Source organism: Penicillium macrosclerotiorum (assembly GCF_028827735.1).
Source record: "Penicillium macrosclerotiorum strain IBT 26536 chromosome Unknown utg000006l_segment0_segment0, whole genome shotgun sequence".
In the NCBI taxonomy this organism is placed as follows: domain Eukaryota; kingdom Fungi; phylum Ascomycota; class Eurotiomycetes; order Eurotiales; family Aspergillaceae; genus Penicillium; species Penicillium macrosclerotiorum.
The window spans coordinates 1,188,083-1,201,724 of record NW_026643085.1 but is presented as its reverse complement, the minus strand read 5'-3'; the positions used below and the strand labels follow the sequence as shown (position 1 = coordinate 1,201,724).

At 50.1% G+C, this 13,642-nt stretch overlaps 3 protein-coding genes across 3 annotated transcripts; 1 reads left to right on the top strand and 2 right to left on the bottom strand.

Annotated features, from left to right (window-relative positions):
- Positions 1-1,373: 1,373 nt before the first annotated feature.
- N7462_005727 (putative integral membrane protein Pth11-like) lies at positions 1,374-2,815 on the bottom strand (the record flags this gene model as incomplete). Its single annotated transcript, XM_057077445.1, has 6 exons — positions 1,374-1,860; positions 1,936-2,306; positions 2,378-2,445; positions 2,500-2,536; positions 2,590-2,609; positions 2,674-2,815. 6 exons carry the CDS (start codon positions 2,813-2,815, stop codon positions 1,374-1,376), a joined length of 1,125 nt encoding a protein of 374 aa, XP_056933025.1.
- Positions 2,816-6,600: 3,785 nt separating this feature from the next.
- On the top strand, positions 6,601-8,353 carry N7462_005726 (cytochrome P450; the record flags this gene model as incomplete). Its single annotated transcript, XM_057077444.1, has 4 exons — positions 6,601-6,832; positions 6,903-7,215; positions 7,267-8,137; positions 8,222-8,353. 4 exons carry the CDS (start codon positions 6,601-6,603, stop codon positions 8,351-8,353), a joined length of 1,548 nt encoding a protein of 515 aa, XP_056933024.1.
- Positions 8,354-8,773: 420 nt separating this feature from the next.
- On the bottom strand, positions 8,774-13,589 carry N7462_005725 (pentafunctional protein ARO1; the record flags this gene model as incomplete). Its single annotated transcript, XM_057077443.1, has 2 exons — positions 8,774-8,848; positions 8,910-13,589. 2 exons carry the CDS (start codon positions 13,587-13,589, stop codon positions 8,774-8,776), a joined length of 4,755 nt encoding a protein of 1,584 aa, XP_056933023.1.
- Positions 13,590-13,642: the final 53 nt, after the last annotated feature.

Below are 13,642 nucleotides of genomic sequence, written 5' to 3'. Positions count from 1 at the left end.
GTTCAGGCTGTTTCTATTGAGTCATTGTCGAGATGACTTTGGATTTGTTTCATCCACGGTTCAATAGCCCACAGGTAGTTGATGACTCATTATAGTATTTAATTCCCCTTCTCATTAGTGGAATGAAAGGAGGTCATGTTAGAGATGCACGAAGAATGGCCGCGCCTTTTCTTTTATATCACATAAAAATCGCAAAAATTTGGCGAAGAAGACCCATGGAATCTTTCATATCTTAAGAAGTCCCTTAGTGACTTATCGTTGCACTTATATTTATGATGAGTAACTAGAGGCCAGATTCGAAGATATAATCCCTGGTCTCTTTCACGGATTTATGGAAGAGTTCAAGTTCTTTGTGTCAACAACTGCGTTCTTGCGGTGTTATATGAAGTCCCAATATGTATGGTTGATCTTCCTGGGAGCGTTCTGACAGCTCCCAGAAATAGTTGAGAAGCTCGGGGGTCCTACAGGGGTCCTACACAACGTCTAGGGGCCACAGGTGCCTCTTTTCAATTGCCCATGGTCTCCGTAATATTTGGCTTTGAAACTCAAATTATCTAGTGCTTGCAGTGGAAATTTAGTAGCCCCAGGAGCCTCGCTAATTTTTCCCCTTCTAATTTCCCGCCTGGTCAATTTTTGCCTTCTACTAATTTACAACCCGCCAGTGTGGCCCCAGGGCCACTTAGCCACAATTAACTTTGCTAGTCTCACTTGAGGCAGATTGACTACGAGAAAGTTTATTCATTCAACAATACGCCTGTTTCCCCCGATTTGGGTATGACCCCTTTATTCTGTTCGTCAAGTAAAGGGTTAGTTGGAGGGGGCATGGTAGTGTAAGCTTTACATTTATGCCAATTCTGGTATTTTGAGAATTTGTTCTTCGTTTGCCGGACAGTAATCAGTTATGGGTTCTCTAGAGAAAAAACACCCGGCATGTCTTTAGTGAGCCTCCGTCTATGAGATTAATGTGTCTCTCTGGTTTTTTAGAAAGAGTGTATCTTATGTGTCTTGACCTTGCATGTGGCTAGTACATCCGTGTGTGGGTGTGGACAGCCACTATGTAGGTTACGCGACAGCGTTTTGAAGAACCAAACCGCGAGCGGCAGAACGCACTCACACTGAGTAATATATGGGGCTCAACAGTACAGAAGATTATTTCGAAGAGGTTGAGTATACTAGAAATGCCCCGTGAAGACGTTCAGGATGATACACACGTTTAGCGGTACTACCTATCATTTGAAATTCATGAAGACGATATATAGATATATATCTCCTAGTAATTTTAATGTTGACATGAAGACCAAGCAAATAAAAGGATATTAAAGAAAGAAACAAAACTAGAATCCTCAACACGTTTTTGTCTCTTTACACCAAAATTAATAATCACGTTTCGATCGACGAGCCTGCTCCATCGACGAGTGATACCCAGTATTCGACTCAATAGTCGTCTCAATCTCCGTCTGCGTGAAGATCTTGCCTTCCGGCACGATAATTCGTTCCTCGCTCGAATTGTCTGCCATTGTTGCACCGATCTGCGTCCCCATTGTAGTGTCCTCCTTGCCATTGATCGTGCCCATCGTGATATGGTTGGGATCCGTGACCTTGGTGAAGCCGGAGCCGTAGCGGCGGCCGTCGGTGTTGCCGGACCAGGGCCCGTACTTGCGGCCACTGCTGTATTCGCCAATGAAGCGGGGTAGGAAGCGCGAGGCGATGGCTTTGAAGGAGGGGATTGAGGCGGCGAAGATGCCGACGTTGGTCTCGATGACGGACCAGTACATCGCTCCACTGATGGCGTAGGTATAGTCGGCAGAGCTAAGCATGGTGGGGATGTAGGTGATACGGATGATGGAGGAGACGCAGGCGCTGTGGGAGAGAGAAAGAAAGATATTGGTTAGATGGGGCTCGACTGGACGGGGAAGAAGTTATCCGGGGACTTACAAAAGACCAAGGCAGAGGATGAATCCGAGAGCAATCTTCTGCTTGCGGGGCATCTGAAGTTTGAAGATAACCCGGATAGGCAGAGTGTAGGTAAGAAGATCGGTCAGGATGTTCAGGGCGGCATTGCAGAGATAGAAAACGTTGATATTGACGCATTTCCCGGGGCCTGTGGAAGTCCATGCCTTGCTGATCGTTTGGCATTGAAAGGCGGCAACCAGCACGAAGGAGGTCGCTTGACAAACGATAACTCCTATCATGATGTAGGAAATTTTTGTCAAATACCGGTCTCCTAGACGTGTGTAGAACCATAAAACAGATGTCTTTACAAAGCCGAGACATGACAGATAGAATATTGAACTCAGATAGACAGCCTGAGAGGGTTCATGTTAGGATGAAACAGTATGGAGAGAGTAAACGAATGGATGAAAGTAAGGGTACATACAAACGAATAGTCCATGAGCTTCGTCTTGTCCGCATATTTCAGGTGTTGACCAAGTCCGTTCTCAACCGCTATGATTCATGAGCTTCCACCTGTGGCAGAGGATACATCAGACAAGTACTTACCGACAATTGTGACTGCAATGAATGCCCAAGCCAAAAGCTATTCTGGTCAGTTGATGTCTGATTGAGTTTCCATTTCGAAGACTGCCCTACAGAAGCTCCAATGATGAGATCTATCAATAATAGTTGATGAGTCAATATCTCGATTTATTTTGCAAGGGCTGCATTGAAACTCACAGTCGTCCACGCCCATTTTGCCAAGAACATAGATACGAGCGAACAGTCTCAACGATAAGACAATAAATGTCAAAATTGCAAAGGCCACGCAAATTCCAACGACCACGGGGCCTTGAGACCCGTGGGCACTTGTAATTGCCATCGTGAAGTGGTAAGTGAATAAAGTAACGAGCGAAGGTGTGCAGAAGCCAGTGAAGCTTGATCAAATGGCCTCTCCCCAGACAAGAAGAATCAACATCTAGATGCCTGCGTACCGACTTCCTTTGGAATCAAATTGTCACCAGGACAGTTAGAGAAAGAACATCAAGGTAAAGGGTCTGTCAGGAAGTAGAAAAAAGAAAACACCAGGTACAAAGTACCTTGGTACATGTTTTTAATCACACCGAATGATCTACGGAATCGCAGACTGCCTTGTTATCCCCTTTTAGGCCCTGGTAGAAAGAAAAAGTTCCGCGGTGCTAGTGAGCGCATGGTGCATATTCCTAGTAGCTTTTAGAGCTTTCAGATCCACCGCTCCCCCCAATAACGTCGCAATCGGATGGGAAACTTCAGGGATAGTGGGGATTTACAGGAGTTTACCTAAAGTAGAAAAATCCAGACGTCGCACTCAGGCGACGCAGCGATCCGTAGAGAGCAACCGGCCCGCTGATCAACCGGGAGTAATCGTCTGCCGAGCGGCCGAGGCCCTCTCTTGCTAGACTCCTGGGGTATTTTCCATTGGGAATTGAGAGCCCCGATGTCGGGTGATGCTTTTGAGTTATGGTTTGTTAGCTTGCTCTCGGACGTAGAGATGAACTTCGCCCCTGTACCGAGAGCTCTGTGAAGACCTTTCGTTGAGTCCATCCGGCGGGCCCATCGGGTTGTTCCAGTCGACAGGGACACCAAGCTCCGCGAACGAGTTAACCATCGGGGCCTGGATTGATTAGTTCCAGTTTCTCCCTGCACAGGCACAGAGAGAACGAGGGCTGTGGAGACGCTAAGGGGATTATTTTAACGTCTTCTCGTATACTTTGCCGATCACGCTTCTGACTTCTGCCTTAAAGCCTAATGGGAAGTTGGTTCCAGCAATGCGTTTCAAGAAACGCTAATAACTTCGATGAAGACCAAAAAGTTCCTATTGAACTATGACCCCCCCCCCCAAAATCCATTAAGCCATTGAAACGAAAAAAGTAAATTAACACTAAACAGGGCATCCCAAATCGTTGTGATGAGCGAGTGGGGGTTTCGGGTGAAACTACCGAAGGGGAAGGTCTCGATCTGCCATTTATTTTTATCTTTTGCGTCCGAGCGAGGCGATGGCCATCGATGGTGATCTCAATTAGCTTGGACGCTCGCGGGTTGACAAAGTCCCCCTGTCGACAGGCCACTGGGACGGTCAAGTTGCGCTTGCTCATGATCGTTTTTAGGGGCGATGGTGGGCTGGTCCACGTCTCTCGACCTCGCGGCAATGTTCCGTACATAAACTTCAACTGACAGCCCGCCGCTACGAGTTTAATGGAAACTCCTTCCATGTCTAGCGGCTCTTTGAGTTCACCACCCCCGACGTTGCTTTCCTCTTCTCCCGTCTGCCGCACCCAAACAATGATCTTGGGGGGCGATTCGATGGATCTTCGCTAGCCGGTGTTTCACCTGGTGGCGCTCCCGATCGTTGCCCTCAATGGGCCCGGCTGAGAAGCTGGATGCTCTAAAAACGCCATGGGTGAAGCTAACAACTTGGAGATCTACAAGCGGACCCGGGCCTGCCCTCTCCGAGCCGTCCCTGGAGTGGAACTCAAAAGTGGAGCAGGGCGAACAAAAGGCCGTTGTTCAGCCGCGTGTCTCTAAGCGAGATTGGCTGAGCAGGATGCCTTTGGGTCTGGCATCCTGGCACCCACGAATGGAATCGAATAGGATTCGCTCCGGAGGTCCGGAGGATAATTACTCTGAATGGCGAGCAAGATGATACAATCAGAAATTACTAAGGTGCAAAGGTACATGAAACAACATCCTCTCATCGTTACATGTGATAGGTCGTATGCCAACGGTCGGCTATAAACGAGTCTGTCCTTTCTATCTAGAAGTGCCAGCTAAAATTTGACCACTACCGAGGAAACTCATGTTTTTGCGACAGCCGGAGTTCCTCGACAACCCCATCGGTCGCGTGTGTGCCGATAGCTCTGTTTTCTAGCGTCAGCCAAAGTGGACACCATCGGATGGGTCCGCTTGGGAGCCCTGTCCCAGCGTTGGTGTGCTTCGTAGGAATGAGCTACAGTGCAGAGTTCCAGTCTAATGACACTGCTTGGTGTTCCTTTGACATTGAAGAATCCATCTTCTGAGTAAATACTCAATCCCACTTTCAATCTGTGTTTCCATCGAGACAATTACCAAGAGGATCAAGACCATGTCAAGGTCCATCAGCAGCAATCATTCTTGTGAATACTCGCGAGCTCCCACTTACAGTAGGTACAAGATTTAAAACAAGAGAGGTGCGCTTTGATCCCTTCCCCGTGAGACGACAATCTCCACCTGGCTTGCCCCAATGCCCCGCTACCAAAAATCCCTGGTTGCCGGTTTGGAAAGCACGAAAACATGGGGCGGAGCTCCTCGACCATAGATCGCCGCGATGGAATCAGCTTTGACAAAATAATGGAGTAGAGATCGGGGATTTATCATACACAGCGTGTACTATGATGATAATGGCCGCCCTGAGACAGTTTGAGATCAAGTCATTGAATACTTTCCGTTGCAGCTAAAGGGGGTTGCAAATGAGATTCAAAGCAGGAAAGCCTTCCAGAACCACTACTAGCTCCAGTCGTTTTTGTACTCAATTTCTCGATGGGAGGCCTAACGGTTAACTTTATTCACTTGACAGAGAAATCAGTAGTATGGATGTTTCCTTTGCCCACCATTCCTTCTCTTTATTGGGCGCAAAATTTGCAGTTGCTGAACATAATCAAAACACTTACTAACCCCATGCCCTTCACCCTGCCATAAGTGGTAGATCGAGAGTCCTCCCGAGTTCATAACCTTGAGATAAACCCAGCAATAACTTGGAATTCAAGAACACGTTCGCTGGCTCTCGCTAATGCTAGGCATACTATTCTACTTGGCAGATTTCTGAGTTCGAGCTCTCGCGTGCTCCACTGCAGACATCCTCCAACCAGGTGTGAGGGGAACGGCGCGGCAGACCACGCTCCACTCAAGCCCCAGTCCGATACTTAGCCAACTGATTAGTCCACTCAGAGCCTTGCGGATATGAAATTACAGGCAAGCTACGGGAATCCCTTGTCGTATGCTTGTGTGTTCAAGGCAAATGAAGCCACTGAGGACCCATCTTCATGCCGATCAGCATCGAAAATAGTGGATGGTCTAACGGCCACGGCTGCCCTGCTTGCTCCGCATGCCCCTTTCCTTCCTTGACAGCCTGAAATGCCCCAATTTTTCTGGTCACCGAAGGCGATCGCTGCCTATTGAGAAAGGTGACAAGGCCGTGTCTTACATTACTCGTGCTGAATTTCGCGGAATGACAAACACAGTTGATGATGATTCATTCCTGGAAGCGCAGCTCTGGTGTGTCGTTCTCCACATCGTGCACCAACATGTAGCGCAACAACTACTGGAAATAGCAGAAACAAGTGTCCTTCATGCACCGAAAACCCGAAGTATAGCCCGCTGGCGATCCAACCCTACGCCCTAAGACCGTTTGAAGACTAGCCTGACTAGTCTTGGCCATTGAGCATGCTGCACGTGGGCATGCTATAACAAAACCGCCGTGCAGCTCTATCCAATGGCCGCCTGCCCCTTACTATTCCAAAGAACAGTGGGTATTAGGGAACAGCGGGGAGAACGGAGGGCTCCGTGGTGGCTTTTATTGTGTGGCATGTCGGTCTTCCTCCGTGACACTTTTTTCCCTATCCAGATGCTGGCATTTGATTTCTAGCCAACACCATGGGTTTCATTGAGAATATACTGTCACTGGTGACGGTCACCAATATCTTCCTTTCACTCATTGCCTATGTTGTTTTGAAATTTGTTTTTCAGATCGTGCACTACCGGTTTTTCCATCCCCTCGCGAAGTTCCCCGGTCCCTTCTGGGCGTCTGTGACGCGACTTTGGATCGCAAAACAGAACCTACAGGAAACAGAGTACCTGACTGTTTACAATCTTGCTAAAGAATATGGTGTGACTATTCTAATACCAGTATGAGTGTTTTTTTAAGAAGGAACTAGGCTAAACCTGTTGGCCTCTAGGACCCGTCGTTCGCATAACCCCAACCTTGCTGCTGGTCAGCGATCATACCAAGCTTCCCGAAATCTACCATCGCAATGCAGACAAGACTGGTCACTACATTACGGGTAGCTTCGGTGAAACAGAGAGCTTGTTCAATATGAGGGCGCACAAGACGCATGCGGTTTTCAGAAAACACATTGCGGGGTCATATAGCTTCACCAATATCAAGAAGATGGAGCAGTTGGTCGATATGCGTATCGAGGAGTGGAACACGAAGCTCGATGAGACATTTGCCAAGACAGGCAAACCGTTTGATTTTGCCTGGTGGGCAGTGTGAGTGCGAGATCTACTTTCTAATATGACAAAACAATTGACTCGTTGTAGGTACATGGCATACGATATTATCAGTGAAATCGGATTTGGTGCTCCTTTTGGCTTCATTGAGAAGGGAGAGGATATTGGTGGCCTCATTCAAGGGTTCCACGATGGTCTTCCTGCTTTCGGTATGCTTGCGCGTTTGCACCCATTTACTTCATGGATGAAGACGACCTTCATGAAGAAGTACCTCGTTGCAACACCTCAGGACGACTCGGGTATCGGTGTTTTGATGCGCTTCCGCGATCGCCTAATCGACGAAAGAGTAGATACTATCAAGAACGGCAAGAAGATTGACCGGATCGACCTGCTACAAACCTTTATTGAAGCCCGCACGGAGGAAGGCAAGCCGCTGGATCTGGAGTACATCCGCGCAGAGGTCCTGCTCGTTCTGCTTGCGGGCGCTGATACCACCGGGACTGCTTTCCAGGCAATGATTCAGTTTCTGCTTTCGCACCCGGAGGCGTATGATCGCATGATGGAGGAGATTGACAATGCTTCTCGTAACGGGCTGCTCTCTGATATGCCTCAATATGACGAAGTGCTCGAGCACCTGCCATTTTATGTCGGCTGTGTGAAGGAGACAATGCGCCTGTGCCCATCTGCACCGAACATCTTCCCCCGCTATGTTTCCGAGCCTGGTCTCGATTTGTACGGGAAGTTCGCTCCCCCGGGCACCGAGATCTCTTGTAACCCTTACCTGGTGCATCGTGATCCGGCACTTTACGGTGAGGATGCTGAAGAGTTCAAGCCTGAGCGTTGGTTAGATGCCGAGAAAGCGAAGCTATACAATAAATACAACTTTGCGTTCGGCTACGGCTCTCGTGTGTGCCTTGGTCGGGATATTGCAATGATGGAGTTATTCAAGGGTCCATTGCAGGTAAGATTCTCCTGAGTCTAGTTTGACATATCTAGGAGGTATTTTGAAAATCTTGAATAGACTATGCTGACTTGAACGTTGCAGTTCTTCCGCTCATACAAGCCCGAGGCTGTCAAGGATAAGCCAGAAGCTAAGTTCATGGTCAAGGGAGGTGTTGGATACTGGCGTGATGTGTGGTTGACTATCTCCAAACGGCCTCAAGTTAAGCCACAGTAAAAGCTCGCGACCTAGTAAGGGTTAGGCGCATTTTATCTTGGAGCTTCTCATGAAAAGGTGTCCTGTCTATATGGGTGTATAGTATGTCGATTCTCAATTCATTTACGATGATTAGCTGGGGGCGCATAATGGTATTTTACTACATGCTGGATATCTCCCGGAGCAAAGGGCTATAGACGTAAAGTCTAACTGATATTGGGAGCAATTAAAGCTCTAATTGGGGCCAGTGTTTAGAATCGCAATAATCAAATGCTGATCGTAAATATATATAACGAAATTCCACATATTCAACCATAAAAGGTCATACAAAGCTGAGACTAGATACTTTTCTTTGACGCTTTTATAATTGCTTCCAGAAGATCAAGACCAAGTTGAAAACCCGAGATAGTCACAAGTATAATCATTTAGCATAGTCATCCACTACGCATAATCGGTGCCCATGACAGCATCTCTAGCAACATGGTAAAGAGGAGTGATGCCGGTCCAGTAGATAAACTATTATCCAGTTAGAATTTGACCAGAATGAATTCAAAGCACTTTAGGGAACAAAACATACCTGGTTCACGCCTTGACCGACAAGAACCTCTAGGCCAGGAATAGACTTCCAGCCCGCGTCGGAAGCCAGCTGCATGAGTGCCGTCACGGCAGGCTTGTAAGCCATCTCGAGGAGAACACGAGGGGAGTGAGCATCGACAGTCTTGCCAATCAGAGCACTGTCGGCCTCCTGAGCGCGCTCGAACATGTGGCAGAGGGTTTCGCGCATAGCAGGGTCGATGGGACGATCAGCAGGAATAGTACCGACGGCAACCTGAGGGACAGTGTCCAGTTGAGCGTGGTTGTCCACAACACGGATGTTGTAGCTGGTGGGGAAGGTAGAAACCATGCCCTCTAGCTTGCTGGCATCACGTCCAACAACGTAAATGGGAGAGAAGCCCATGCTGTGGAGGGCATAGATGGCAGCACGAGCCGTACCACCACCGCCGATAACAACGGCACTCTGAGTACCGGCGGAGCCGTAGACCCCTGCGTTGCGTAGGCAGCGGACCATGCCTTGCCAGTCGGTGTTATAACCCACGAGACGCTGGGGCTTGTCACCGTTAGCTACGGGGACAATGGTGTTGACGGCGCCAATGATCTCGGCTTCCTGGGCGACCTCGTCAAGAAGGGGCATGATGTCAAGCTTCAGTGGAATAGTCACAGAGGCACCGCCAAAGTCAGGTGAATGAATAAAGTCCTTGACATCCTCAACGTTGGTGGTTTCCAGACGACCGTACTCGTGGGGAAGACCAGTCTCCAGAAAGAGGGTATTGTGGAGGGCTGGTGATCGCGAGCCAGAAACAGGCGAGCCGAAGACAGCGAACTTCTTGGTCTTGATCTCACCCATCAGTGAAAGACCTCTGCGAATCTCGGTGGCAGACAGTTGACCAGGAGCAGCCTTGAATGGAAGGCTGGGGTGGGACACCGGCGTCATGAAGCCGTTGAGGATACGGCTGAGCTGACCCTTGTCGCCCATGTTAATGGCAATCAATGGCACTTCGTGAGCCTCCGCAGCCCAAGTCTTGAACTTCCTCAAAGCAGTGTTGTCGTCAAGACTCTTCGCGACGCCTACGAGCTTGATCACATCCCCGTACTCCAGAGCACGGTTATAAGACGGAATCCACGACATGTTGGCCCAAGAGAGCTTGCCTTCAGGGTCATGATGCGAGGCAATAATCTTCGAGTGTCCCTTCATTTCGGTGACAGCACGAAGCATCTCATCAGGGAAGGCAATCTCAAGGTCAACAAACTCGCAGCCCGAGCGAAAAGCCAAACGGTACAGTGCCGAGGCAGCTTCGTGGGCATCATCGGGGAAGCGGCCTCCTTGGCTCTTGGTACGAATAGTGAAGATGAGGGGAAGGGTGACCCGTCGGCGGAGGAAAGACATCTGCTCGGCAACAAAGTCCACAGAAGGAATATCGCTATCTGAAGCTGGATCTTTCAGAAGATCCACTCGCAATTCGACAGCATCGGATCCGATGCAGGCCTCATGCAGGGTATCGCCACATTGACGAAGGTCGGGCAAAGTCAACGAAACAAAGAAGCTGTGCTTTTTCTTCTTGATGATGCTCAGGCTATCTGCCCGACCGGTCACATTGTTCATGAAACGCGAGAAATCCTCAGACGCCAGGGCAAGCTCTGTGGTGTTTGAGTGCTGGCTGTAATACTGGATGTTGCTGCATTCCTGGAACCAAGGCTTGCGGCGCAGCCACACGCCCATCATGTCCTCCACATAGGCCGGGCGAGTCTTGTCAATTTGCAAGAAGTCCATCACTTGCTTGATATCCCGCATGATGAGCAAAACGTTACCCTTATTCTTATGGTAATCAGTGAGAAGCTTTCGGGCCTCGGGTATTTCAACAACACCGCCACCACAAGCAAAGACGTAGCCGTTGGGCCGATCCTTCATTGTGCGCTGGAGAAGGGCCAATTCAGCATCACGGAATCCTTGCCAGCCGCGTTGCTTGATCATGTCAGGAATGCTGAGACCTTCAACCCTTTCCAGCTCGATGTCAAGATCGATGAAAGGACGGTCGAGGCTCTTCCCAACCCAGTTGCCAGCAGTAGTCTTGCCAGCACCACGCATACCAATGATAAAGACAGAAGCGCTAGCTCTCTCTTCGCGACCAGAAGCGGCCAGTTCATCCTCCTTCAGCTCCTTACCTTCGAGTTTAACGCCAAACAGTTGTTTCTGGGTATCCCACCAGCCCGGCCATGTCTTGCCAACACACTCTTTCTCGAGAATGAGAGTGGACTTGGGCGCCACAAGGGAGAGAACACTGAAGCTGAATGCGACACGGTGGTCATCGTAGCAGTAAATACCACCAGCGGGCTGACGAAGGGTAGACCGGTCGATACCGTCAATCTCCAGACCATCATCATGCTCACGGCAGACAACACCATACTTTGCGAGCTCATCCTTCATAGCTTTGATACGGTTGCATTCCTTGACACGCTGGTTGGCGATTCCGTAGATACGAGTGGTATGGTTTGAGCCCTCGCCACGAGCAACAGCAGCAAGAACAGATGCAGTGAGGAAAGCGTCGGTCATTGGCTCCATATCCACATTAGGGAGGGGGCGAAGAATGCCATTAGAGGGCCCAGTAACGGTGGTAGATGTATCGGTCTGCTCAACCGAGCAGCCCATCGGTCTGAGGACATCAACAGCGAACTGAGCATCGCCCTGCAGGGACTTTGAGCCAATGTTGGGGACGGTGCAAGTGGTACCAGTGATGGCAGCAATGGCAAGAGGGTAGGTAGCAGAGCTAGCATCGCTTTCTACAACATACTCAGCGGGATTCACGTAGTGACCCTGGGGAATGTGGTAGGTGTGCTCCTCGGTAGTAGACTTCTGTACATCGATGCCGAAAGATCTCATCATGGCGGTGGTCATGTCGATATAGGGCTGGGAGATGGGCTTGCCACCAACCAGCTTCAGGGTCACCGGCTCCTTGGCATAGGGAGCGCACATGAGAAGAGAAGACACGTACTGCGAGGAGACCTTGGCGGCCAAGTTGATTTTACCGCCAGCGAAACCACCAGATGCCGCAATCTTGAGGGGCAAGCTGCCCTTGCGCTCCATATATTCAACGCTAGCTCCGTTCACAGTCAGAGCGTCGACGAGGTCACCGATTGGCCTTTGTTTCATTCGGTTGTTGCCAGTCAAGATGCTTGAATCCACGCTGCTAGGGGTAGCCAATGTCGCAACGGTGGTCAAGAATCGGGAAGCAGTTCCAGCATTACCCAAATAGAGGGGGGTGGGGCTTGCAGTGATCTTTCCACCCATGCCATTCACAACAAGCACTTCACCCTCCTCTTCCCAGGAGAAGGTTGCGGCGCCAAGGCGCTCCAAGGCATTCAACATGACCTCGGTATCATCAGAGTGCAGAAGGTTCTTAATGCGGCAGGTGCCCGAGCCAAGAGCGGCGAGAACAAGAGCTCGGTTTGAGATACTCTTAGATCCGGGAGGCGAGCAAGTCACATTCAGCGTCTTGGGAACTCCAGGATGCACCTCGACGCTAGGCGCTAGGACAACGCCAATGTCCTCATTAGAGACAACACTAGCTTTGGGCTCATGGGTGCGACCGATGGCAGACAGAAGAACAACCTTCTTCTTCGGGCCGTCGTTCTTCTTATCCAGGGCCATGTTGAACAGCAGCTGGTCCACGGAGCAGTGTTTGTCAGCAGTAAGCTTGCGTACCCGCGAATCCTTCATTGAGGTGGGCAGACCGTAGGCGGAGATACACTTGACGATACGTGCGACAGCGACGCCCTTCAAGATACCCAGGTGTCTGGCGAGCTCAGCCTCCTTTACCATACCAATGGCAACACACTCTCCGTGAAGGATCTGAGGGGTAAGAATTGCTTCGATGGCATGGCCAATAGAGTGTCCCCAGTTCAAGAGGTTACGCAGGCCACCCTCCCGCTCGTCAGCGGAGACAACAAATGCCTTGTGGCGCGCAGAGGCCAGAATCCGGGCCTTCAAGATGTCACGAATACCATCGAAGCGGCCCTGGCCAGGCTTTGCCTCACTACGGGCGGCGCCGAGAATTGCATCCGCGTTATTCTCCAGCGCGGTGAACTCCTCTTCGCTCGAGATCGCCGCGGTCTTGATCACCTCGGCCATGCCGTTGATGAACTCACGCACGGGAAGTGTCTCTAAGAACTCGAGATCAATGTAGATTCTTGATGGCTGCCAGATAGCACCGATAAGGTTCTTTCCCAGCGGGGTGTCGATGGCGGTCTTGCCTCCAATTGAGGAATCAACCATGGCCAGCAGTGTGGTGGGAACCTGCACATAGCGGACTCCACGCATGTAAGTGGCAGCGATGAAGCCGGTCAAGTCTCCAATTACTCCACCACCTAACGCAACCACCACGGTATCTCTGCCACATGGCGGACTCTGGCTGAGCATCCAATCCTCAATATCGGCTTTTGTCTGTCGCGACTTTGAGCTCTCTCCCGGTGGGGCATGGTAAACGAGAAGGCGAGGGGCGGGGGAAACGTCGGCGGCGGCGACTTCAAAAGTCTTTTGAAAACCAGGGGTATAGATCGATCCAAGATTGGTATCGGTGATCAGAACGTATGTGGTCGAGGGCAGGCCGCTGATCAGGTCCTTTGCGACGTAGTTGCGCCACAGGCCGAAATCAGCGACAATGCTCTCCCGACCCAAGATACTAATCTTGGTGGGCTCGGTCATGATGGAGGGCGAGGATAGAGAACAATCAGCAATGGGGAATTCTGTCCTCTACT